This window comes from Prinia subflava, chromosome 10 (genome assembly GCF_021018805.1).
Source record: "Prinia subflava isolate CZ2003 ecotype Zambia chromosome 10, Cam_Psub_1.2, whole genome shotgun sequence".
NCBI lineage: Eukaryota > Metazoa > Chordata > Aves > Passeriformes > Cisticolidae > Prinia > Prinia subflava.
The window spans coordinates 28274503-28297832 of record NC_086256.1 but is presented as its reverse complement, the minus strand read 5'-3'; the positions used below and the strand labels follow the sequence as shown (position 1 = coordinate 28297832).

General features: G+C 56.9%; 1 protein-coding gene across 1 annotated transcript in view; it reads right to left on the bottom strand.

The window, feature by feature from the left end:
* CACNA1E (calcium voltage-gated channel subunit alpha1 E) overlaps positions 1-23330 on the bottom strand; it is a 130907-nt gene that overhangs the window by 9349 nt on the left and 98228 nt on the right. The window contains exons 22-40 of the mRNA XM_063406612.1: positions 22551-23147; positions 22170-22444; positions 21438-21597; positions 20819-20948; positions 20257-20316; positions 19878-19984; positions 14443-14539; positions 13176-13336; positions 12645-12782; positions 11921-12122; positions 11570-11734; positions 10965-11075; positions 9940-10023; positions 9733-9858; positions 9488-9553; positions 7690-7781; positions 7385-7550; positions 6837-6964; positions 512-608 (exon numbers count right to left, since the gene is read on the bottom strand). Of these exons, the coding sequence (XP_063262682.1) occupies positions 512-608; positions 6837-6964; positions 7385-7550; positions 7690-7781; positions 9488-9553; positions 9733-9858; positions 9940-10023; positions 10965-11075; positions 11570-11734; positions 11921-12122; positions 12645-12782; positions 13176-13336; positions 14443-14539; positions 19878-19984; positions 20257-20316; positions 20819-20948; positions 21438-21597; positions 22170-22444; positions 22551-23147 (2962 nt within the window). The remainder of the gene's footprint in view (positions 1-511; positions 609-6836; positions 6965-7384; positions 7551-7689; positions 7782-9487; positions 9554-9732; positions 9859-9939; positions 10024-10964; positions 11076-11569; positions 11735-11920; positions 12123-12644; positions 12783-13175; positions 13337-14442; positions 14540-19877; positions 19985-20256; positions 20317-20818; positions 20949-21437; positions 21598-22169; positions 22445-22550; positions 23148-23330) is intronic.

Genomic DNA, 23330 nt, shown 5'->3' with positions numbered 1-23330 from the left:
TGCCTACGCAGCCGGGACCTGACTGACAGCCACCACTGCGGGTGGGACAACTCAGAGCTGCCTTTGGAAGGCCCCTGGCTTTGCCTTGGGATAGCCCCTGCTGATGGTCCTGGCTCCTCACACACACAATAGGCCTGCTCCTATGGGATTGGGGATTTGTCCCCACTGCCCAACTGCTTCCCATCTCCACGGGCTTCTGCACTGGCTGAGATCAGGATGGTTCCAAGCCCCTGGGGATGAACTCCCAAGGACATCTCACTCTCCCAACTGTGCTACAGAGCTCACCTCACCTCCTCCAGCCCTCCCATTTCCACACCACTGCTGATCCTGCCCCTCCTCTCCCCCCGGGAGCTAGCTGCCAGTGCCCAGCCAGCGTGGCCAGGGCTCTCGTGGAGTGAGCCAAACACACGCTGGACACCCCAGCAGCTCCCCGGCTTCCCCAGCCCCACCTCCCGCAGGTGCCCCGGCTCCTGCTCGGCTCTAGCCCCCAGAGAAGGAAGGGTTGATCTACCTTATAGGCCACTTTGGAGGGACATCTCTTGCCGAGGCCTAGCGGTGGTGACATTAGAGTCAGCATTTCATACATCTCAGTGTAATGGATTCGGCCACTGCTCATGGAGGGGGAAGGGGAGGGAGGGAGATGCAGAGAGAGGAAGGCATTCCCGGAGAGCGGAAAAACGTACAAACGAAAAATAGTACAGGAGAAACAGGAGAGAAAAGAAAAAAACAAAACAAAAACAAACGGACAAACAGGAAAAGAACAGGAAACCCGTTAATCAAGGCAAATCATACATGAGAGACTGTCCTGATGTGGATTTATAGCACTGCTCACACAGACCCAGGAATGCTGGCAGAAAGCAACTCACCCCTCTCCTCTCTGCTGCTGGCCTCAAGCGCCTGTCTCGCTACCAGCCTGGGACGACTCCTCTGGCCTCAACCCCTCTCCTAAAGCCCTCCAGCAGCCCCCACCTCGTCCCACAGGTTCCAGGGCTGTGTGCGAGTGGTATAAATCAGATACACGGCACTCGAGCCATGGGTTATTTGAGATAAGGGTGGTTTGCACCACGGTGCTCTGTGGCCTCCGGAGCGTCTTCCCTCCCGGGGGGGGTGCCTGGTACGGCTTGGCATGGCCACCTAACCCATAGCCAAAGGCTGTGTATCCCCAGCTCGTGGGGTCTATGCAATTGGGAGGCAGCATCTTGCATAGAAGGCAGTGGGCCAGGGTCACTTGTCAAAGGAAGATGCCCAGTTGCTTCCGTCCGGCTCTGCGGATGGACCGCTTTCCCACCATGCACCAGCGCAAAAGGCATGCTGAATCGGCTGGAAAAAAAAAACCGGGAGGAAAAGTTGGGCATGCCATGCTCCCGCCCTGGCTCGCTCCCACATGCGGCTGCAAGTTCCACCAGGTTGGAGTTTAAAGAGTCTCAGCAGAGGCAGCTGTTTGGGCCTTCCAACATTGGGGTTCGCTTGGGTTTCCCAGGGGAGCAGTCAGGGCGGGACCCTCCCCTCCCTCCCCTTGCACTCCTCTGCTCCATTAGAACCTGCCTGGGAATGCTGAACAAAGAATGCCACCAGAAACGGGCACCCGGGGCTGCCCTCTGCCAGGCTGGGCTAGCTGGGCTGTGTCTCCCTCTCCCTGCACATCTCCCAGCGATCCTGGGCTTGGGCACCTCATCTTCCCCCCGTGCCAGGCTCCCAGCCCGCACTGCAAGGGTCAGGATGGTCAGTGGGCTGGGGTGGCCTCGTGACACCTCCCTGCTGGACAGGAGCCCATCCCTGTGACAGAGGGCACTGCCAAAAAACTAAGCATCCCCACGGGATCTTGGCTTCTTGCCTAGAATGTGCTCAGAGCAGCATGGAAAGGGGAGACAAGATCTCCTCTCCTCAAGGTTTGAAAGCAGCCCCCTGGTCAAAAAGGCTCCTACCAAGATAAGCCCTGGAGTTTCAGATGTGAACAGGAGGGGTGACAGGAGCTGTCTGGGGTGCAGGCACAGAACAGGCTGGGCCAATTGCACCCAAAAGATGGCTGACAGCAACACTGGAGAATGATAAGCAGGATGATTGAGAAGTAATATCCAGGAGTCCACAAGCAGAGCTGGATGCACACCAACTCTGGGTGAGATGACCAAAATTTTCATGCATGAATTCAGTGCAAAAAAAGAAGCAAGGCAGTGATCTTCCAGCCATCCTTCCTGGCAAGGGCAATGCTGGGGAACCCAGCACAAAACAGCACTGCCTTTCATACCGAGATTTTCCACACAATGAAGGAGGAACGGAGTCCATGAGAGGAAGGCTTTGTGTCAGGGACCAAGATGGATCACATGAGAACTGCACTTTGCTGCTCCTCAGAGCACAGGTCTTGGAGCTTTCTGAGCAGCACAGCTGTGCCCACTTCCCCCCAAAGTGTGACACGTGGAATGACATCCATCTCAGCAGGATGACCCCCAGGAGCTGGTCCAAGTATGGGCAGGTCCGGGATGGGGGATGTGACCCATCTATCCGTGTCTGGACAGAGGTGTGACCCACGGCCACAGCACAAGGGGGCCTGTAAAACCACCAGGGATTGATGGCTTGGCCCTGGGAGAAGCCTGTGAGTGGCACAGGAGGAAATGTGGGAAATGGAAATGTGTCCTCCTGTGGTTAGGAAATAAGTACTGTGCCACACAGGCTGGTAGGAAGGGAGCACCAGGAGTGCTGTGAGAGTAGATCCAGGAAGAGGTGATGTCCACAGGGATATTATCTGTGGAGCATTCACCTGACAGGCAAGGCAGGCTCACTGAACTGAGAGGTGTGCAAGCTGACTTGGCATTTTGGGATCTGGCAAGCTGCAACAACCACATGGATTTTTTTTTTCATCTTTCGGGAATTGTTCCAGGGCAATAGCAACCTCTGAAAAATCTTGAGTTCTTGAAATATCTCCTGCACAGAGAGGAGGAGACCGAGGTAACACAAGGTAGAGATAGGGATGGTCTCCCCAACATGCCAAGAGAAGCTGTTCTCAGTACTCCTTGCTCCTCTCCTTGAGGTTTTGCACCTTCACTGCTCTGCCCATCCACAGTCAGCAGAAATCCGATGGCTCTGAGACTCCCTCCTCCAAGGAAGCATCACAGGTTCCCCTCTGAGCCCCAGGTGATCCAGCTTAGGAGAGCAGCATCCGCCAGTGGAGCCCTGCTGAGAAGGGCTCACCACTCCTCCCGAGGGTGTCCTCTGCCTGCAGGGACCGGAGCAGGTGCCACAGCCAAGCTGCCATCTTTTGCCAGGGATGCAGCAGCAGAGAAGAGTGGAAAGATCCAAGGAGCCCTTCCTGGAACAGATGAGCCATCTGACATTCTTGCAAGAAATCTCCTGTTCCTAAATACATCTTCCTAAATGAGATGACAAATCATCCGGGCCTTGTCTTCTTTGGGCTGCTTTGCCTCTGGCAAAACCGTCCCCAGGTCCAGCTGTGGAGGGTGACAGAGCTGTTCCACGGGTGTCAGCTGGAAGAAAAGCCTTTCTGATGTTTCCAGAAGGATGTGGTGACTACTCCATGCTGCAGCAAGGAACCCTCCTCCTCCTCTGCAGAGGCAAGAGCTGGGGCTGTCTGCATTCCCTCGTACACCCCAGACACCATGAGGGATGCAGAAGGAAGAGCAGGCTCTGTCATTCATCCTTTAGTGCCCTGGGCACAGACAAAGGTGTCCTGGCACTTCAGAGAATGCGGCAGGTGCAGGGTTTTGCTCAACTGTCACCCCAAAATAAAATGTAAAAAACCCCTTCCAGTCAGAGAGACACAAGGATATCAAATAGCTGCCCTGGACTCGTGGCCAGCAGCCAGGAACTGAGCTCAGGGGAGAGGAGCTGCCAAGCTCCAGAGGTGTGCCCTGGTGTCACCATCTCCCAGGCAGATCCAGCAAGCTATGTGCAAGAGTCCTGCTCCTCAGAGACACGGCTGCTTGTCCTCCAAAGTGCCACACTGGAGGACAGGGTTGTTTGGTACAGCACAGCATCCCCCAGGGACGGGGGTCACTCTGGCCTCCTCGTCCTCCCCCAGCCCTCACTGTCCAAACCAACAGCCAAATCCCCAACATCCTCCAGCCTTTGCTCCCTCCTTCCCTCCTGAGGAGCAAGCCCTCCCCAAAACCTCGCTGTCCCGTGTGAGGTGCTTTGACAAGTCAAGCAGGGACAGTGGCATCTGGCCTGGTGCCCCTCGGGGCGCTCTGCACCGCTGGAACTGGGGGCAGGCTGGGGAGGGGCACAATTTGTCAAAACCCACCCCAGGAGGCTCTGAGCACCCCACTGATGGAGTGTTCCCTGGAGGGGAACAGCTGCTGGCTCTGGGAGGCAGTGGACCTCTTTAAACTCGAAGGAAAGCAACGTCAGGGTTCCCTGGGGAGGCGCGGTGGCAGTGGAGCGGGGAGGGAGGGGTGGGTGGTGTGTCCCGTGGCCAGGTCGTGGCGGAGGACTGGGAGGCAAACCTTGCACGCCACCCTGTAGGGGCAGTTCTCTCCTAGGCCCAGAGGAGGCGAGATCACCCGTACTAATTTGTACATATCCTTATACGAGATCCTGCCGCTGCAAAGGAAGCACAGGTGGGTTAATAGGACACTGAGAGGGTGCAGGGGAGGATGGAGAGCTTAACGGGGGATGCTGGGGCCGTCTGTGGGACAAGAGCCCCAGCAGAGCACAGCTCTTCTCCTTCTGGCTCTGTCAGGCCCAGAGAGGAGAAAGCTGTGAGCATCAGCTACTGCCTTTTCCACCATGAGAGTTGGCTCGTGTCTCCTCACACTGTCCCATCTTCACCCTGGAGAAGGGCAGTTTTGGTGGTGGGCACCACCCCATGACCCTTCCTCACCGTGCCCCTGACCCCTGCGCCTGGTGGGATGTCAGACAGGGTGGGCCTGCAGCTTGGAGGAGTTCTAACCCGTGGAGTTGTGCCCCATCACATCACCAGAGCCCCTGTCCTCACACAGCCAACTCTCTGAGAGCCACGAGGTCCCAGTGAGACTGGCAGCTGAGCCACTCGTGCCTCCAAGATCTGGGGAACCTGAGACAGGGAGGGATAATGTGACCAGCTGGTGGCTGTGGCACCTGGGGCTCTCCAGTCCAGTCCTGCGCTCCGACCACCAGCCCAGCTCTGCCAAGGGTGCACATTATTAGAAGCAAACCTTCCCAAACACACATCCCCCTTTCCTCCCACAGCAGCACATCTGCCCAGAGCCGGTGCAGCCATCCCAGGATACGGCCGTATCCTCCCGCACCACGGACACAAGGAAGCAGCCGAGGCACAGAGCTGGCAGGAGGGGGTGCAGGATGCTGAGCTCCCCACTCTGCTCCAGCCCAGAGCCCTTTGGGAAGCGGGACCACGTGGGGTGGAAGTGCTGAGGTGCAGCTGCTGCAGCCTCCCGGGCATCCTTGGACAAGCTGGGAGGGAAACCACGCGGGGAGGCGAAGAGCAGCGTCACCGTCCTGCCCTGCGCCTTTGCCTCCGGTTCCTTTCTCCTTGCTCTTCTCCCATCCCCTCTCCGCTGCTGGCCAGAGACGAAGAACCAACCAGAACCCAACCACCTGGACAAACCCCACCCCTGCTCCCCCCTGGTGCTGGATGTTGTCCCCAGGAGAGCTCCGTGTGCCGGCAGCACTGTCGGGATGCGGGGGAGCTCCTGGGATGTACTCACCGTTCCTGGCCCGGGGCCAGGGCTGCCACCACTGTCTCCTGTGTCCCCTAACCACTGGCTACAAGCATGGCTTGCTCAGGAATCAGAGGGGCACATGGCATGGACAGGACAGCTCAGGCTTGTTTTACAGTGGCTCCTGGACACTGAGGCCACCATCGTGGGTGATGAGAGTGAATCAAGTGCCTGGTGTGAAGAGCCTTCCCCAGGAGCCACCCCACAGCGAGCAGCTGGGGGTTTCACTGCTCCACCTCCTCCCATTTCTCTGGTTGGAGCTGATACTGGGCACCTTAGTTGGGGCTGCTCTCCTGAGGGCAGGACATGGAGGCAAAGAGTCTCCAAAAGGAGCGCGTGGGGCTGCCAAGAGTTAAGAGGGCACAGGCTCCCTGGCAGTGGTGGATCACAGCTCCAAAGTGTCCCTGGGCTCTGGAAGGGGCCACACAAGGCACCCTGGTGGTGCTGGGGCTGAGTGAAGGGCAAGCATGATCCCAGAGCTGCCAAGGGTCCCCATTGCTCTAGGGATGCTTGGGACTGTCCAAGGAGGAGGAGCAGTGGAGAGCAAGGCCACAAGCAGCAACAGGAGCAGAGCCATAATCTGGCCACCCAGGGCCCTGTGAGCCCATCCCAGTGCTGGGAACAGGCTGCTGCCTCCAAATGGGAGCCCTGTTCTCCAAGGTCCTCATCAGCAAGGACAGGAGTGCAGGAGCCAAAGCCCTCCCGTCTCCAGAGGAGTGGCCAGCACAGAACACAGCTCCCCAGACGAAGTCCTCTGCAGGAGATTTGGCAGGAGCCAGCAGATCCCCACGGGTGGGAACAAGCCCTGCTCAGCCCTGCTCTTATCAGGAGCTGGGGACCAAGGGATGGAGCCAGCCTCAGGGAAAAGGCTCCCAGCTGGTGAATGGGGATGGGAAAGGAGGCTGAGAGGGATCTGGAGAGGAAGAGCAGGAACGTCCAGCACTCAGGATGAACACCCCATGGCAAACTGAACATCGCCCAAGACGCCTGTGCCATCAATGAGTACAAGAAGCAGCTGCTGCCCTTGTAGCCACCATGGGTGACAGCAGCACATCCCTGACTATCCTAGACATCACTGAGAGCCACATTCCAGTAGGAGAACACAGAGGCCCAGGTTTAAAACCAGCTCTGAGAGGCTGCTTGGGAGAGAAGGAGCTGGCTACATACCACGCTGCTCGGTCATACTCTGCCCAGATCCGGACAAACTCATCCAGATGGTGAGGGCCCAGGATGGAGGAATCCCGTGTCAGGTATTCAAAGTTGTCCATGATGACTGCCACAAACAGGTTCAGCATCTAAAATCAAAGGAGGAAAGGCAGAGAGAAAGGAAAGTGGGGGGAGGGAGAGCGAAGAAGGGAAGGAAGAGAGAAGAAAGAAGCAGCTGGGTCACAGTCCTGGATGCTCCCAGGAGCTTTTCCCTTGATGGAGAAATGGTCTGTGATGCTGGAGCCAGGCACAGCACTGCAAACAGGATGGGGAAGGGCTCAGGGAGGGAAGGACAGACCCCACCATCCCCAGGGCCACGAGAGGCAACAAAGACCAAAGGGAAGGGAGAGGGATGAAAGAGTGATTGCAGGGAGGGTGATGGAAGATGACCCAACGCCTGGGGTGCTGACAAGGGAGAGAGAAGAAAAAGTGATTGCAGGGAGGGTGATGGAAGATGACCCAACGCCTGGGGTGCTGGCAAAGGGGAATCCTCAGAGCAGGCAACTCACCAGGAAGGAGCAGAAGAAGATGAAGGACACAAAGTAAACGTAGGCCAGGTCGGTGCCGCAGCGCTCGTTCTCGTTCTGCCCGGACGTGGCCGTTGTGTCGGGCTCGCAGCCTTTGCCCTCCAGGCAGGACAGCATGATCTCCTGCCATGCCTCTCCAGTGGCACTCCTGTCCCCAACACAGCCCCGTCAGCAGCTCGTGGTGGCAGGGGATGGAGTCAGGATGCCCCCAGGAGAACCCTCACTACCCCCTGCCCAAATTAAACACAGCTTTGGCAGGCAGAGGAAGACCTCCCATGGCTGCTCACCTGAAGAGGAGCATGAGGGAGCCCAGGAAGCTGCGGAAGTTGTTGTGCCGGTTAATGTGGCTTTCCTCATCTAGTTTGATATTGCCAAAAACCTACAGAAGGGAGGGAAAGGGCTCAGCTCTTCAGGCAAGGGCTCCTCAGCCAGGGAAGCAGCTGCTCCATGTTCACACTGCTGTCCTTGAAAACACTCCAGATCAGGTTGGACAGGGCTCTCAGCAACCTGATCTAGCTGAAGGTGTTCCTACCACGGGGCTGGACAGGGTGGCCTTTAAAGTCCCTTCTAACCCAAAGCATTTTCTGACTCTGTGACTGCACGAAAAGCACCCCAGCAAACACCGGCTGGTGCACAGCCAGCGTGCCAAGGAGCTGGTGCCAGGCAGCCATCGGGGAAGGAGCCTCTCCTCTCCTTGGCAGGGATTTGCTGTGGGTGGCAAAGGCTGCGAGAGGCTGAGCTACCATGGAAACGGGAGCATGGAGGGCCTGGGATCAGCTGAGTCCAACCATTGCACAGCCATCCCTCGATGCCACCTGAGCACCGCATGGCACCCAGTGACCCCAGCTATGCTCAACAAAGTCCCACTACCCTGGTGGGCACTGGGTCACAGTCCTGGATGCTCCCAGGAGCTTTTCCCTTGGTGGAGAAATGGTCTGTGATGCTGGGGTCAGACACAGCACTGCAAACAGGGTGGGAAAGGGCTCAGGGAGGGAGGGACAGACCCCACCACCCCCAGGGCCGAGAGAGGCAACAAAGATCAAAGTACAGACAATATTCTAACAACAACCCTCAGCCAAGGCTGTGGTAAGACATACTGAACATTCGTAAAGTGCCTCAAATTGGAAAAATGTGCTGTTATTACTGTTAAATATTTATTCCCCTTTCCCTGAACCTAAAAATACACCAACTGCAGAGTATATTTTCCCTGTACAGGTTTTTTGGAATGTGTAATTGTGGAATATTTTCTGCCTCCAGCTATTTTGCTCAAATAACGCCCACAGACTTTACTGCTTGGGGATTTGTTCACAATGGTGTTAAAAAAAATAAAATTTTTTTTAAAAAAATCTAATACTACCACCCAGCAGGGAGGGGGGCTGAGTCAGATGGTGGCTGTTCAGGAGAACACCTGGAGCCAGTGCCGAGGTGTGTAGGACAGGGCGGCAAAAACCAGCCACGGCACTGGAAGATCCCGAACAACACAAGCCAGGGGCCTCTGTCACCCCAAAATCAGCTCCTGTCAGGCACTGGGTACTGCGGCAGCTCATCGGGCAGCTCCACATCCCCAGTGCTCATCGTCGAGGACGCTGTGTCACATCTCCAGCGTGGGATTTAGTCACAGCAGAGGCGAGCCAGCCCCGTGGAGCTCAGGGGTTCAGCTCACGTGCCTCTTATTCACCAGCTGGAGCCTGCCAGGCTGAAGCCTCCCCGTGCTCTGCAGAGCCCCCAGCAGCTGGGAGGTCACGGCAGGGCCCTAAACGTGAGCACCCAAACAGACCGTCAGTGGCACAGCTACAGGGACAGGATGGGTGGCAGTCGCCCAGCTGAGTCCCCAAGCCACACATCCAAAGGAACCAGTCGGGAAGGCAGCTGTGGAGCTTGACTGAACGAACCCCTGGCAGTTTCCCCAGGGCAGGTGGCCCTGCAGCTCCCAGAGAAGCTGTTCCATCCTTGGCACCTTCCTGGCACTGTGAGAGGGCGCAGCAATGACAGGCAGGCACACGGCTCGCTCCTGTGTGCAAGGCTGGGGACATGCTGGTGTCACTGCCTGTGCCACAGGGTCACACACATACACGTCTGTCTCACCTGCATCCCAATGATGGCGTAGATGAAGAAGAGCATGGCAATCAGGAGGCAGACGTAGGGGAGTGCCTGTGAGAGAAGCAGATGAGTCATCTCATCTATCACAAGTCCAGCCCCAGAGGAGTGCAAAACACACAGGTGAGCTGTGCTGATCCATCCCACCTACAAGGCCTTGGGAACAGCCCATATTTGGGACCAGCACCACATCTCTGGTGGCCTGGGAAGAGGGCAGGGCACACGAGACTGACCTTGAAGGACTGCACGAATGTCCAGAGCAGGATGCGGATGGTGTAACCCTGGCGGAGCAGCTTGATGAGCCGAGCAGCCCGGAAAAGCTTCAGGAAGCTCATGTTGAAGCTGCTGGTGTTCACCAGCTGGGAGAGGATGAGAGGGTCAGAGGGAGGTGGGAGCCCCCAGCACCACCCACACCCCGCTGCTCCCAGCCCCTGCTTCACCTTGGTGTCCGTCAGGATGATCTCCGTGATGCTGCCGATGACCGTGATGAAGTCAAAGATGTTCCAGGTGTCCCGGAAATAATTCTGCAAAAGAAAGAGGGAGAGAGGGAACGTGGGTTTGAGCTCAGGGATGGCAGGTCTGAAGGATGCTGGGCCATGGGCCAGGGCTGCCCACGGACAGTGGTGGAGCCCTCACAGCCCATTTGTATGCAGCCACGGTCCGGAACACCGTCCTGTGTCTGAGACAGTGGCAGACCTGGGCATGTCTGCAGCAAGCAGCTTCTCCTGGGAGATGATTCATGCATCCAACGGACTGCCATGGCAAATGGGAGCAGGAAAAGTAGTCACAGCCTAGGTCAGGCTGCAACAGCTCAGCATGTTGACCCGCACAGCCAGGAGGCTGCTCTGTCCTCCTCCTCACAGACACCTGGACACATCTCAGCCCCTACTATTTGTGCAGCAGCTGGTACAAGACCAAACACAACCATGATTGGTGCTACTGGAACCAATGAGGGTAGCTAGAAACCCTCCTGATGGTGGACTTTGTCTCCCATAAGCAGCAAAGAATAGCTGAAGAAAAAACAATCCGTGGTTTCAGATCCCAAATGAGCAGCTGGGAGCTTGAGGACTGTGAATCAGTCAGGGAGGTCTCACTGCTGCTCAGGTCTGGTCCAGCTGGTCCAGCCCCAGGACAGGAGAGCACCAGCACCTCCTGACTTGTGGGGACAAGGGAGCACAGCCACCAGCACGTGCAGCAGCAGTGGGCTCTAACAGAGCAGCAGCACAGAACGTGCATGGTCCAGGCACAGAGCACAAGGCAAGTAAAGCAGCAGCGTGGCTTCCCCCAGCAGCATCCAGCACTGGGAAGTGCAATGAGAACCAAAGGATTCCAGCCCAAAAGCAGCAGCTCTCAGGCCAGTATCCAAAATAATTAGCAGCAACCTCACACTATTAACACCTTCCCTCTGTAATCTGTGCACTGCCAGAACTCAACACCCTCATAAAGAAGAGGAGCAGGCACTCACCAGGAAGCCAAAAGCGATGATCTTGAGCACACACTCCAAGGAGAACACCATGGTGAAGGCGATGTTCAGGTACTTCAGGGCCAGCTCGTAGGTGTATGGAGCAGAATAGTACTGATGGAAACAGAGACAGCACTAGCCAGGAGGGGGCCTGCCAGCCTCTTGCCAATGACTGTCCCAGCACAGACCCGATGTGGCTTAGGTTTGCTGCCCTGGCTGCCTCAAGAATTCCTTCTTTTCTCCACCCCACCCTCAGGACAGGCCTGTGGTGGGCCATGTTCCTTGCCCTGGGGGCATCGAGAGCATCTCCTCCTTACTCTCTCCACCCCTCTCCCAGGACAGAATGCCACTTCTTCTAAAAGGGAGCACAGAGGAAATCCAGATCTGCCTGCAGTAGTTAAGAGGTCGAAATAATTTGGGTCATTTCTTCTAGAAACGGTGCCACCCCCAGTTCGGGTCCTGTGTGGTTTCACGTGGATGTGCCGAGGGAATTCCCACACAGGCACCGCCACAAAGCATCTCCACAACCAAAACACCCTCTGCTCCCACCCTGACTGATCCTACTGCTCCAAGCAAAGAGGACAGCCTCGCTCTGAGCACCAGCTCACCTTCATCATGAGCACCACGGTGTTGAGCGCTATCATGGCCATGATGGTGTACTCGAAGGACGGCGACACCACAAAGTGCCACACGCGGTACTGGAAGGTGTGCCTGTTCTGGGGCATGTACCGCGTCAGGGGCTTGGCGCTGATGGCAAAGTCAATGCAGGCCCTCTGCAACAAAGGAACGCCCATCAGACTCCACCTGGGAGGTGGTGGCTGCCATGATTCTTTCCTTCATGGTCTGGGAAGGCAGCTGGCTCGGGGGTTTCTCACCTTTCCAACAGCAAGGGGGTTCCAAGCTCCCAAATTGCCAAAAACCCCGTGAAAACGTCCTCATTCCCCCTCCCCAGACCATACCTCGTTCTTCTCCAGGCTGCACTCCTCCATCATTTTGTCCCCTTGCTCTTGGAATGTGATGATGATGAGAGCCACAAAGATGTTGACGAAGAAGAAAGGGAAGACCACAAAGTAGACGACATAAAAAATGGACATCTCCATGCGGTTGCTGCGGCTGGGCCCGCGGTCCTCCTCCGTCACATCCACCGAGTGCTGCAGCACCCTGTGGGCAGAGAGGTGAGGAAAAGCAACCAGGGATACATCCATCACTTCCAGTGGGACCCAGCCCTGTCTGTCCACTCTTGTGTAAGGAAAAGGTAAAGCTCTGTCCTAATCTGCATTCAAGGATGACCCTTTTAAATGGCTACAGCTTGTTTTATGGTGCTTTGCCACGTCCCTGATAGAAAATGGATTTTCCTGTGCTCTGCATACAGAGGGAAAAATATTGCCCAAACTCACATGAGCATTTAGAGAGGTCCAGTCCTGCTGTTATCCCTAACATTGACCTAAAATATATCTCTGGGCCATGCAGCAAAGGGATTATCCACCATTCATTCCCTAAGGAAGAAGCCACGACCCCAGCCTCACAGAGGGGCTAAAAGCTCTTCTGTGCTGGTAAAATTTACTATTCTCTCTGCCTCCCTGCCCAGCAGCTCCTGTCTCAGTCCCACTGGGTGTAACCTGACCAGTCCAAGAGGGATGTGACCAGCCCTATTGGAGGGGACAGGCCAAGCAGAATACTCACTGAGGCCACCCCTCGCCGGTGGACACGGTGAACAGGGTGAGCAGAGCCCAGATGATATTGTCATAGTGAAACTCGTGCCGCTTCCACTCCCGGCACTTCACCTCCATCTTGTTCTTCTCGTGGTCCACGTAGTTCCCTCTGCAAGGTTGGGAGGGAGCAGTGACCTTGGGGTGTGGGGTTGCCAGAGTGTGGGGTGGTGGGTTTGAGCCCTGGGGGCAGCGTGGGTGTGTGCGGGAGTCACCTCTCCTCCCACAGGGAGACATGGGGAGAATCTGGACGACACCACAAAGAAGGGGAGAGAGAGAAGGGCAAAATAAGGCAGAAGAGAGAAGGAGGAAAGAACAGGAGCAAATGAAGGGCTCTGCACCCCACAGAAGGATGGGCCACAGCACTGGGGCAGGGCTCAGCCCATGCTGTCCCCAGGAGGAAGTCATGGCCAAGGACTTAATGGGGAACCACACAGACATGGCCCAGCGCCCTGCCCTTGCCAGAGGGGCCAGCAGCACCAGAGCTACTCCAGGGGGCACCTACATGCAGTCCTTCTGCGTGTCCTTTGAGCTGTCAGTGCAGTAGAAGAACTTCCCCTTGAAGAGCTGCACGGCGATGACAGCGAAGATGAACATGAAGAGCTTGTAGACAATGAGGATGTTGAAGACGTTCTTCAGAGATGTCACGACGCAGTCAAAAACGGCCTGGAAGGGAGGGCAGAGCTCACCCTGGGGAACCCACAGCTCTGGCAAAGGGCAGGACCAAGACCAGGCTGCTTGCTGGGGAAAGAGGGAAAGAGCTGGGCCTTCTTCCAGGCCAAAAGCTGTTTTGTGAAGGAGATTAACACCCAAAGTACCCACAGCACACGTGGAGGCATCATGCAGCCCCTCAGACAGCACCAGGGATGGATATTTGTATCCTCAGTGTTCTCTGCAACCAGGGGAGCAGACACGAGACCATCCTAATGATGCAATTAACAGCACTCAAGACTAATTAGTGAACACTCCATCATTTCACATCACCCCAAATAACAAGGCAGAGCAAATACCTCTGCCTGCCAGCACGTTCCTTAGTGCTCTCAGCCCTGGTTCTCACAGCACTTCATGAGGGGATTGTCCTTATCCCTGTTTCATGATGGAGACAGGCACTTCCAGAAATGAACTGACACAGGCTGACTCCATGCAGTGATCAGGAAGAAGAGCTGGGGTCAAACCCCATGTTTCTGGGGTGCCACTCTGGGTCTCATCAATCAGCTAAACCACTCACAAGTTAAAAAAAAGGTCTTCCTCAGTTTCATACTCTTTTTTGGCTCTGTACCCCATCAGGCAAGGTAGGGAAATTCATAATCCTACCTGTGATGCAGAAATAATCCCATTATTGAGATGGGAAATCCCTCTCCAGTGCAACAGCATGACAGCACAGCACACAAAACCTGAAGCTGTTTGCAACCAGCTCTGGTGGGAAAGATCAAAAACTTTGGAAAGAGATTTGAGCTCTCCAAAACCAGGGCAGCCTATTTTTCAGGAGAACATCCAGGCTTTGCTCCATTTTGTCCACTCAAGCCCCACTTTCCCTGGCAGAGGAACTACCTCTGGACACCTTGCAGTGGTCCAGGCTTCCTTTTAAAATCTCACTGGCGCTCCCAGACACAAAGCAGCCTGAAGGGTGCTGTGGCTGCAGATGGGGTTCCTAAAACACCCCAAAAGCTTTGAAAACAACTTGTTTATTGCTCACGAGCAAATCACTGTGGTGGTCCCTGCTTCCAGGGAAGAGGAGAAGAGGATGTACAGCAGGAGGTGGAGCTCGTTACCTTCAGCTTGGGCAGTCTCTTGATGGTTTTCAGCGGCCTCAAGACCCGCAGCACACGCAGAGACTTGATGGTCTTGATATCCCGGCCCTTGTTGGTCCTGCCACGTCAGAGGGAGGAACACGCACCCAAAAATGGAACAGAGAGACCACAACCTTGTAGACCTGGGTGCCATGGGGAGCTGAACTGCTGACAGCACCCTCCCAGCACGTGTGAAGATGGGAACAGGAGGGACACAAACACCGCTGAGCGCTCAGCCCACCTAAACGCGGCTCCTCCAACACGTGTGCTGACAGGGATGGAAAACAAGGCAATCCTCCCTTTCCAGGGATCAGCACCCTTCCAGTGATCTTAACAAACCCCTCACTGTGGGAAGCAGTGCCAGGGCTAGGGCAGACAGTGCCAGGAGGTTTGCAGGGCGCAGGCAGCACAAGGAGGTTTGCCTCCCTCCTTCAGGCACACGCTGTCTGTGAATGGGGCTTTGCACAGGGCCACCACTACTGCCAATTGTTTACTATCAGTTGCAAGAAATTCAGAATAAAGTGCAGGAGGTTCACTCAATGGGGTCTGCATTGCCAGGGTAACTGTGGGTGGCCCACCCCTGGAAGTGTTCCAGGCAAAGTTCGATGAACAACCTGGTCTAGTGGAAGGTGTCCCTGCCCAAGGCACAGGTTGGAGCCTTGGAGGGTCTCTAAGGTCTCTCCAGATCAGGGCCACTCTTGCCTTCACCCCAAGTCAGCTGAGGGAGGCAGAGCTTACCAGCAGAATTCCTTAGAAAAGCCTCTTCATGACCCTCATTTCTTGAATATGATGACTATTCCCCAACCACAATACCAGGGCGTTTCTAGTCTTTTAACTACAGACTGGATCTCAGGGTGGAGCAGAGGTCCTGGTGAAGGTGACACAGCTTGGATCCACCAGGCACCCTTGGAAAACGTCAAGGAAATTACTAGCAACAACAGATGCTCCCAATTACACAGCTCCTTGGCAAGGGTTAATGCAACAGGGAGTACAATAATGGGCTTAATCATTATGAGATGTAAACAAAACCACTAATTAATAGTCCTCCCTAGGAGCACAGCCCTCACATGCATGGGAAGCAACTGTACAGACAGACCTAGGACTCACTTTGCTCCTGTTTTGCTCAGAAATAGGGCCTGGATAAGGGCCTGGGGCATCTGCCTGAGGGCTGGGGTGAGGGTTTGAGGGCAGCACTCAGCTGGTGCAAGCTGGACACCCCAACTGCAGTGCCTGACACCTGCCCAGGGGGTTCCCCCCAGCCCTCAGGACTGCCTGCAGAGCAGCGTGCTGCAGTCCCTGGAAGCACAGCTAAGGGTCAGCCCAGGTGTTGGACAGGCTGACACCCACCTGCACCCACCCCCTGCACTCCCGGGAGCAGCCCCCCACAAGACCTCGAACGCCATAGTTACCCCAAGGCATTCCTGTCGGCGATCCAGCCCAGCAGCCAGCAAGCAGCACCAGCAGAGAGACGGGAAAGAAAGAGAGAAGGAAGGTAAGAAAAGTGTCAGGGGAGCTGCATGGGGACCCTGCAGCAGCTGCCCACCACCCCAGACCTCGGGTGAAAGGCACGGTGAGTAGACCATGTTGTACCCTTCAGCATGAGCACATCTCCAGGGAGGGACTCATCTAGAAGCCCCTCCTGCCCTCCCTGCTGGAGGTTTTGGGTGTGGGGCACATAGAGAAAGCCCTGCTGCAAGAGGAACCTGCATGGAGTGGGACAGTGGGCAACAGCAGCAAGGCACACGGTCCTCCTTAGCCAGGAGTTGTGGGGGTCAGTGAGCCAAAGGCAGGTGCCTCCAAGGGAACCTACATGCAGGGCACAAGAGCTCCCATCCAAATTCTGCTAAATCACCTCTATTGAGAGCTCCACTGAGCCTGAGCTGCAATGCAGGATCTCCTGCACACCAGCAGGACACTCGACTGGACAAGCCAAGGTGAGTTCCAAGGTCCCTGGTTTTAACCAAACCTCTGCCCTTGTTTGAGCCAAGTCCCTGCCATGTGCACAGAGTGCTCAGCACCAGGGGCAAAGCCTGCAATTAAAATATTTCCTGAAACACAAAACCAGCCTCTGGCTGTGTGTTGGTCCATCTGAAAAGGTGACAATTTAACTTTGCAGCACTTCTGTGGTGGGATCTCTGTCCTGACCTGCCCCACAGCAGATTATTTGGCAGTACCTAGAGGGGTCTTTCTTGCTTCCAGGCCCTGGTGCCAATGGGCACGAGGAGATGCTGCAAGGAAAGAGGCCCGTCTGCTGGGTAATTGGCCCTTGCACACCAAGGGCTCCACACTGACCACTCAGCCTCTCCACCAACCTCTCCACCACCCCTGGACAGCTCTGCAGAACTCCTGTGAAATGCCTCCTCAGAGTGAGGCAAAGGTGAGCAGGGTCTTTAGTTGTGGTTCTGGTTATTTCAGCTAATTTAATTTGAGCTCTTTGGAGAGCTACAGCTGTTTATTTAGGCTGTGTATGATGTATTAGCTTTCCATGAGGAGAGCTACGGATGAATGGAGACAGCCTCTCCCTCAGCATCTGTGGGCTCCGAGGGAGCAGTGGGCACACAAAGAGGCTCTGTGGGTGGGTGGACACTTGGTTATCAGGGATTTGGATGTGGCATGGACAGTCTGGGAGTGATGGTGGCACTGCTGAACCAGCTCAAGGCCCTCCTGCTGTGCCCACGGCCATGCAGGACCCCTGTGGGAAAACCAGAGTGCAGAGGGGAGGGAAAAGGGGCAGAAAACCTCCATGGCACATCCCAGCATTCCTACTGGGAAGTGCTGGCCTCGGTCACCAGCTGCTCTCATCCAGGTAACCCCCAGAGCTGCTCCGTGGGTATTGCTGTTCCCACCCAGCACCATGGAGGAGAAGAGGAGAAGGAGAAGGAGAAGGAGAAGGAGAAGGAGAAGGAGAAGGAGAAGGAGAAGGAGAAGGAGAAGGAGAAGGAGAAGGAGAAGGAGAAGGAGAAGGAGAAGGAGAAGGAGAAGGAGAAGGAGAAGGAGAAGGAGAAGGAGAAGGAGAAGGAGAAGGAGAAGGAGAAGGAGAAGGAGAAGGAGAAGGAGAAGGAGAAGGAGAAGGAGAAGGAGAAGGAGAAGGAGAAGGAGAAGGAGAAGGAGAAGGAGAAGGAGAAGGAGAAGGAGAAGGAGAAGGAGAAGGAGAAGGAGAAGGAGAAGGAGAAGGAGAAGGAGAAGGAGAAGGAGAAGGAGAATGCTCCCCCAGCCCCACATCCAAGAGTTTACGGAGGGAGAAGAAAAGGAGACAGATTAAAACATCACCACCAGAGTTTCCTCTGGAGACCAGGAGGGAGGGTGGGAGGGAGGGCAGCAGGCTGGGACATGGAGAGCTGGTGAATATCCTGCAGCTCCTGCAACTGTGGCGGTGCTGGGCTGCAGGGGGGACAGGCAGGTGTTTGTATAAATGCTTTACAATGTCTGAACCCATGGAAATCACCGAGGTGCCTCTGCTCCCCTCACTCCCGAAGCCATGAGCTCATCTCCTCCAGAAGGAGCCTCGCTGGAGGCGGAGCAGACAGACAATCCTGCAGGTTCACAGGATGGAAAGCCCCCGTCCATGGCACAAGCAGCTCAACTGCAAGAGAGAGCGGCAGACACCAGCGCTGGTGGCAAACGAGTGTGGAGGTGCCAAGGCCTTCTCCATGACCCATGGGGGTGTTCACCCTGGAGAATTCAGCTGCCCCATGCCCAGAGGGAGCGTCCTTCCCTCAAGAGGATGGGTGGAGGCAGGCAGAGGGCAAGCAGGGCTGGAAGGTGCCAGGCAGCTTCCCCACATGCTCTGTGCTGGGTCCTGCCTGCTGCAGGGGCCAGGCAGCAATCGTGCCACCCTTGTGGGGTGAGGGCAAGGGGACAGTGAACAATCACTGCCCATCCGTGAGGACACCCTTCCACCCAGGAGCAGGCTGAGCCAACAACCTGCGCCCCTTCAGCCATCAAAATCCTTGATGGAAGTTGCCTTGGGAGGAAAAGGCTCCCTTGTCCTCTTCCTCAAACCACTCAGTGCATCTTCAGGCCGCTGATGTCCTTGAGCCCTGCCAGACTTGCTCTGAGGGGCTGTCCTGGCAGAGGAGGGATCAGCCAGACCCTGGGGATGCTCGATTCACCCTCCTGCTGGCCTGTGTGGCCTTCCAGAGCCTCAGAGCATTTTCCCTGCCAGCACATCTGACCCAAGCCCCTTCCCCATGCTGGGGTCTGCAGTCAGCCCCCTGCCCTGCCCAGGGGCTGCTCCACCCCTGTGCTGAGCGAGCTGAATTCTCCCATGCTCTTCCCAAGGGCAGAGCAGGGGCTGAAAGCACCGGGCGAGGGATGGGGTGAGGAGGGCGAGGAAGGCACAAGCAGCGAGCCACAGGGGTACAAGTGGGTGAGAACCAGGGGGAGGAGCTGCTGCCCGGTCTGGGGTGAGATGGGAGGATGGATTATGGGCTGTAATCCATCGAGGGACCTGGTGGCCACCCCGAGAGCCCCGCACGGTACCTGAGCTGTGGACAAGGCCAAGGCTCCCATCTGCGTGGCTGCCAGGCCCTCCCCTGTCACCAGCCACGTGTCAGAGGCACAAAGAGAGAACAAGAGCGTGACAAAGGAGCCTCAGCCTCTCCTCCTCTCCCTCCTTGGGCACCAGTGGGGCAGCATAGCCCCAGGGACCAGGGGTGTCCCTTCCCCGCAAGCATCACCCTGGCAGCAGACATCCCTGCTCACTGCACCCCCTGCCCCAGCCAGCAGCACAGGGGATGTCAGAGCAGCAGGAAACTCATCCCTGCGTGCTCCTGCCCTAAATGGCACAGGCACCATGGACATCCCAGTACCCAGTCTCAAAGCAAAGCTCAGTGGGGAGGCTGCAGGGCAAGCACACAGCCCTCTCCATGGTGCCACAGAGGATGCTGGCACAAAGCTCACCAGCCTCATCCCCATTCCTGCAGGGCTCCAGAGCAATGTCCCCCTCAGACCAGAGGAAAAGTCACCAGCCAGGGCTACCATTTCCAGCACAGACACGTTCAGAGGGCAGCTCCACCTGGCAGGCAGCTGCTTTTGCTGTCTCTGTGCACCCCAAGATGCATAGCAGGTGTATAACTCCAGCTCTGGCACCTTTACGCCATTTCCCCCCTCTCTAACAGCCCCTTCTGCTCTGTTTCAAATCCACTTTCACCACCAACTTCTTCCTAGCATCTCCAGCTTGCCTTGCCTTGTTCCCTGCCTGCTTTCTCACCAGCTTCTGACAAAGAGAAACACATCTCTGGAGCAGCCACACGCCTCTGCCAGGAGCCGTCCCAGAAGCAGAGCAGAAGGGTCCAGAGAAATAAAATACGAAAGGAAATCAGAATCAGGAAACCACAACACACATCCTTGTGTGCATCCTTCTCCCACCCCAGCTGAGGGAAGGCAGGGAGCTGGCAAGGACAAGGGCCACTTACGCCAAGGCAAAGGCCACCAGCGCTCCCACCACCACGATGAAATCCAGGATGTTCCAGAGGTCTCGGAAGTAGGAGCCATCCTGCAGGATCAAGCCCTGATCAATCATCTGGAGGGGAGATACAGACAGAGAAGCAAGCAGAGAATGAGCAGCTCAGACATCAAGTGGAAGGGACAATCTGGGGGACAGGGACACTACAGACACATCCCAGTGTCCTGGGAGTTTGTATTTTGTGCAAGCCTCGAGGCTGATAGAGGAGGTGCTGAGCACTCTGGATCACCACTGCTGAGAACCAGACTTTAAGGTCTGCACCATCTAAATTTAGGACCAGAAGTGCAAAACTGTTTCCCGGGGATGCTGCATCCTGTCAGGGTTCTCACCTTGATCACCATCTCGAAGGTGAAGACACCAGTGAAGACGTAGTCGAAATACCTCAGCACCTGCAGAGAGAGGCCACAGCTGCTCTGCAGCTGCTGCTGAGCAAGCCGTGCCCACCCAGACACCCAGCTACAGCAGCTTGCCTGGCTCAGGGGCAAACACAAGGCTGGTTTTCTTGTCCCAAACCCAGCCTCATCTCTAAGAGCTCAGGGCAGCCCCAAACCCAGCCTGTGCAGGCAGGAGGGAATCACTCGCCATGCAAATGGCTTGGAAATGATGCTGCTAGCCAGGATCACATGCCCCATACAAGTGCCTGTACCAGTATCTCCTCAGGTCAAGCTACTTTACAGCTGACCAGGCACCCTGGTCTCTCCCCAGGCTCTAAACCCCACGTGTGGAAAGCTGCAGGCGACTCCCATGGTTCATCATGGAAGGTGACGGGGAAGAGCTCAGATTCCACAGCACAGTGCAACTGCCACCACCCGATCCCACAGACCCTGCAGAGCTGAGGCCCCCCAGGAGCTCTGCCTGCCCTGCAGGGGGGCGGGAGGGGGCTGCAATCACTTTGTTGCGGTCGGAGTTGGTGAGGACGGGGTCCTCGGCGGCGAGGGCGATGCTGCTGGCGGCGATCACCAGGAGGATGCACATCTCGAAGTAGCGCAGGTTCACGATGTAGTGGCAGGCCCTCCTCACCCTGCAGGGACAGAGCCCACCCCCCACCTGTGAGCCCCTGGCAGGCCACAGCCACAGCCCACATGCAAAGCCCACCCCAGGGCAGCAAAGCCTGAGGAGCAAAAAGAAGGGAGCCCACGGGGTGTTGGGGCTTGGGGCATCCCTCTTCTCAGCTGTCTCAGCCCCACAGCCAGGCAGGGAGAGTCCCTAAGAAACTGAGGTGCTCACTCTTCCAGGCTGCTGGACCTGGGGAAGAGCTACAGAGCAGCAGAAAACTGCAAGTAAATATAATAAACAATGAATAAAAAATTCCCAGCTTAGCAATCAGTTGGGAGAGAGAGCCATGAGTGTGGCTACCACTGAGGGAGAGCGATGTGGGGCTTGGGGGCTGCTCATTAAGCCTGTTTGGGAGACGCTCAGCTCCCTTCTCACAGGGATTCCCTGGTTTTGGTGATGTCTGGGGTCCCTCCCCTGGCAGCCCTCCCCAGCCCCGGTGTGAAAAACATCTCACGGGTTGGTGGTGCTGAAGATGAACATGGAGCTGTGCGGCACCATAGCTTTGCCCGTCTCGCTCTTTTCCTTCTTCCTCTTCTTCTTCTCCATTTCTTCCTCATCCTCTTTGGTCTCGGCCTCCTTTAAGGGGCTGGCTTCACCGTCTGTCTTGTTGCTAACTGCAGGAAAGCGAGAGCCTTTGCCCGGCCTTGCACCCAGACAACACTCTGGGCTGTCCCTGCCACCCCCTCGTTCCTGCTCTGAATCCCTGCGCTGTCACAGGGACAGGGACTAGGCAGGAAGAAAACACACGAGCTGCTGGATGGAGCAGATGAAATGGGTTTAACAAGGCCACTTTTCACCTTGCTGGTTAATTAATAACACTGTTTAAAGCAGCTCACCTTGACAGCGAGGATGCTGCCAAGGGGTTTGAGTGACAGCGAGCTGCCGGAGGCTACAGATGTTCCAGGAAAAACAGGGAATACAAGAGTTTTGCCCAAGCAGAGAGGGAGGGGAAATGATGGATCAGATGAAGGGGTGGATGGAAAGAGGTGAGAAAGGGACATGGGCCCCAGGGCACATGGGGGTCTCTGCAAAACTGGGGTTCTGCAGGGAGGCACTGCAAGGAGCAGCAAGGAGATCCCCCCCAGATGATGGATGTGGGCAGGAAAAGCCACACAAGCGGCTCTCCATCCCCGCAGGGTCCCCGAGGGCCGGGAGAGGGGCTCAGGAAAGAGAGACGGGTCCTCACTCTGTACCACAGCGGAGTCGTGGACATCGATCATGATGGCCGTGCTCTCGGTGGCCTTCTCGGTGTTGGGGGTGAGGGAGGAGAGGTCGGGCTCGCTGCGGCTCACGGTGCGGCTGGGCTCCAGCAGCGCCTGCTCGCTCGTGTCCGGGCTGCTGCAGTCCGGCTCCGTCAGGTTGCCCGTCTTCCCCTGGGACAGCTCGGGAGCGCCGCGGGCCGGGCTGCCCTTCCTGCCGCTCCCCATCAGATCGGCGTCACCTGCAGGGACCCCGTTTGTCCTGCAGTAGGGACAGGGGACAAGAAGAGGTGTGAGAAGATACGGGGATGGGAGATGAGAATATGAGGAGCCGTGGGGATGGCAGGATGCCCTCTGCAGGCACCAACCTGATGGAGTCCCCGCTGGCGTCCGGCTCCCCCGGAGGAATGAGCGCCTCTGCTGCAGCCATGTCCCCGCGCCGGTCCCCGTCCTGTGCCCCCTCGGCGGCGCTGGCCTCCTCCAGCCCCATCTCCTGGCTGGCCGAGCGGCTGCCCAGGATGCCAGCCGTGTCCTTCCCCTCCATGCGGGCCCTGCGGTGCCGGCTGCGCCGCTGGCTCTGCCTCATCCTGGCCCTGTCCTCCACGCTGCCTCCTGCCCCGTCTTGTTCTCCTGGCTCACAGTTCCCATGGCAGGATTTCTGCTGCCACGCGTCCTTGTCCCGCTTGGCCCGGGGGGATGTCCTGTCCTCGCCGCCGCCGGGGTTGGCCCCTGGGAGCGGCTGCTCGGGCCCCTCGGGCCGCTCGCCCTTGCCCTGCTCCTCAGCGCATTTCTCCAGGGTGACGCCCTCCCCGGGTCTCCTCCTGCGGAAGATGCTGGCGTGGGGGTTGATGAGGGGCGGCTCATCCTTGTTGATGCCCTCCTGGCTGGACATCTGCATGTGCCGGCGCAGCTGGCTGGTGCGCTGCTCCCACACCGACATGTGGTGCCGCCGGCGACGCTCCCGCCTGCAACGGGGGGACGGCCAGGGGTCACCACTCCTGCTGCCCACACCGTCCCCCACGCTGGATTTCATCTGGGACTCCCAGGGAGTGCCACTGCCAGGGTTACAGGCTGTGCTAAGGCTCCGTCAGCGTCCCTCTGGTGCTGCCGGGGGGCTGGAGATGGGGCTGAGGGTGTGCTCGTGCCCC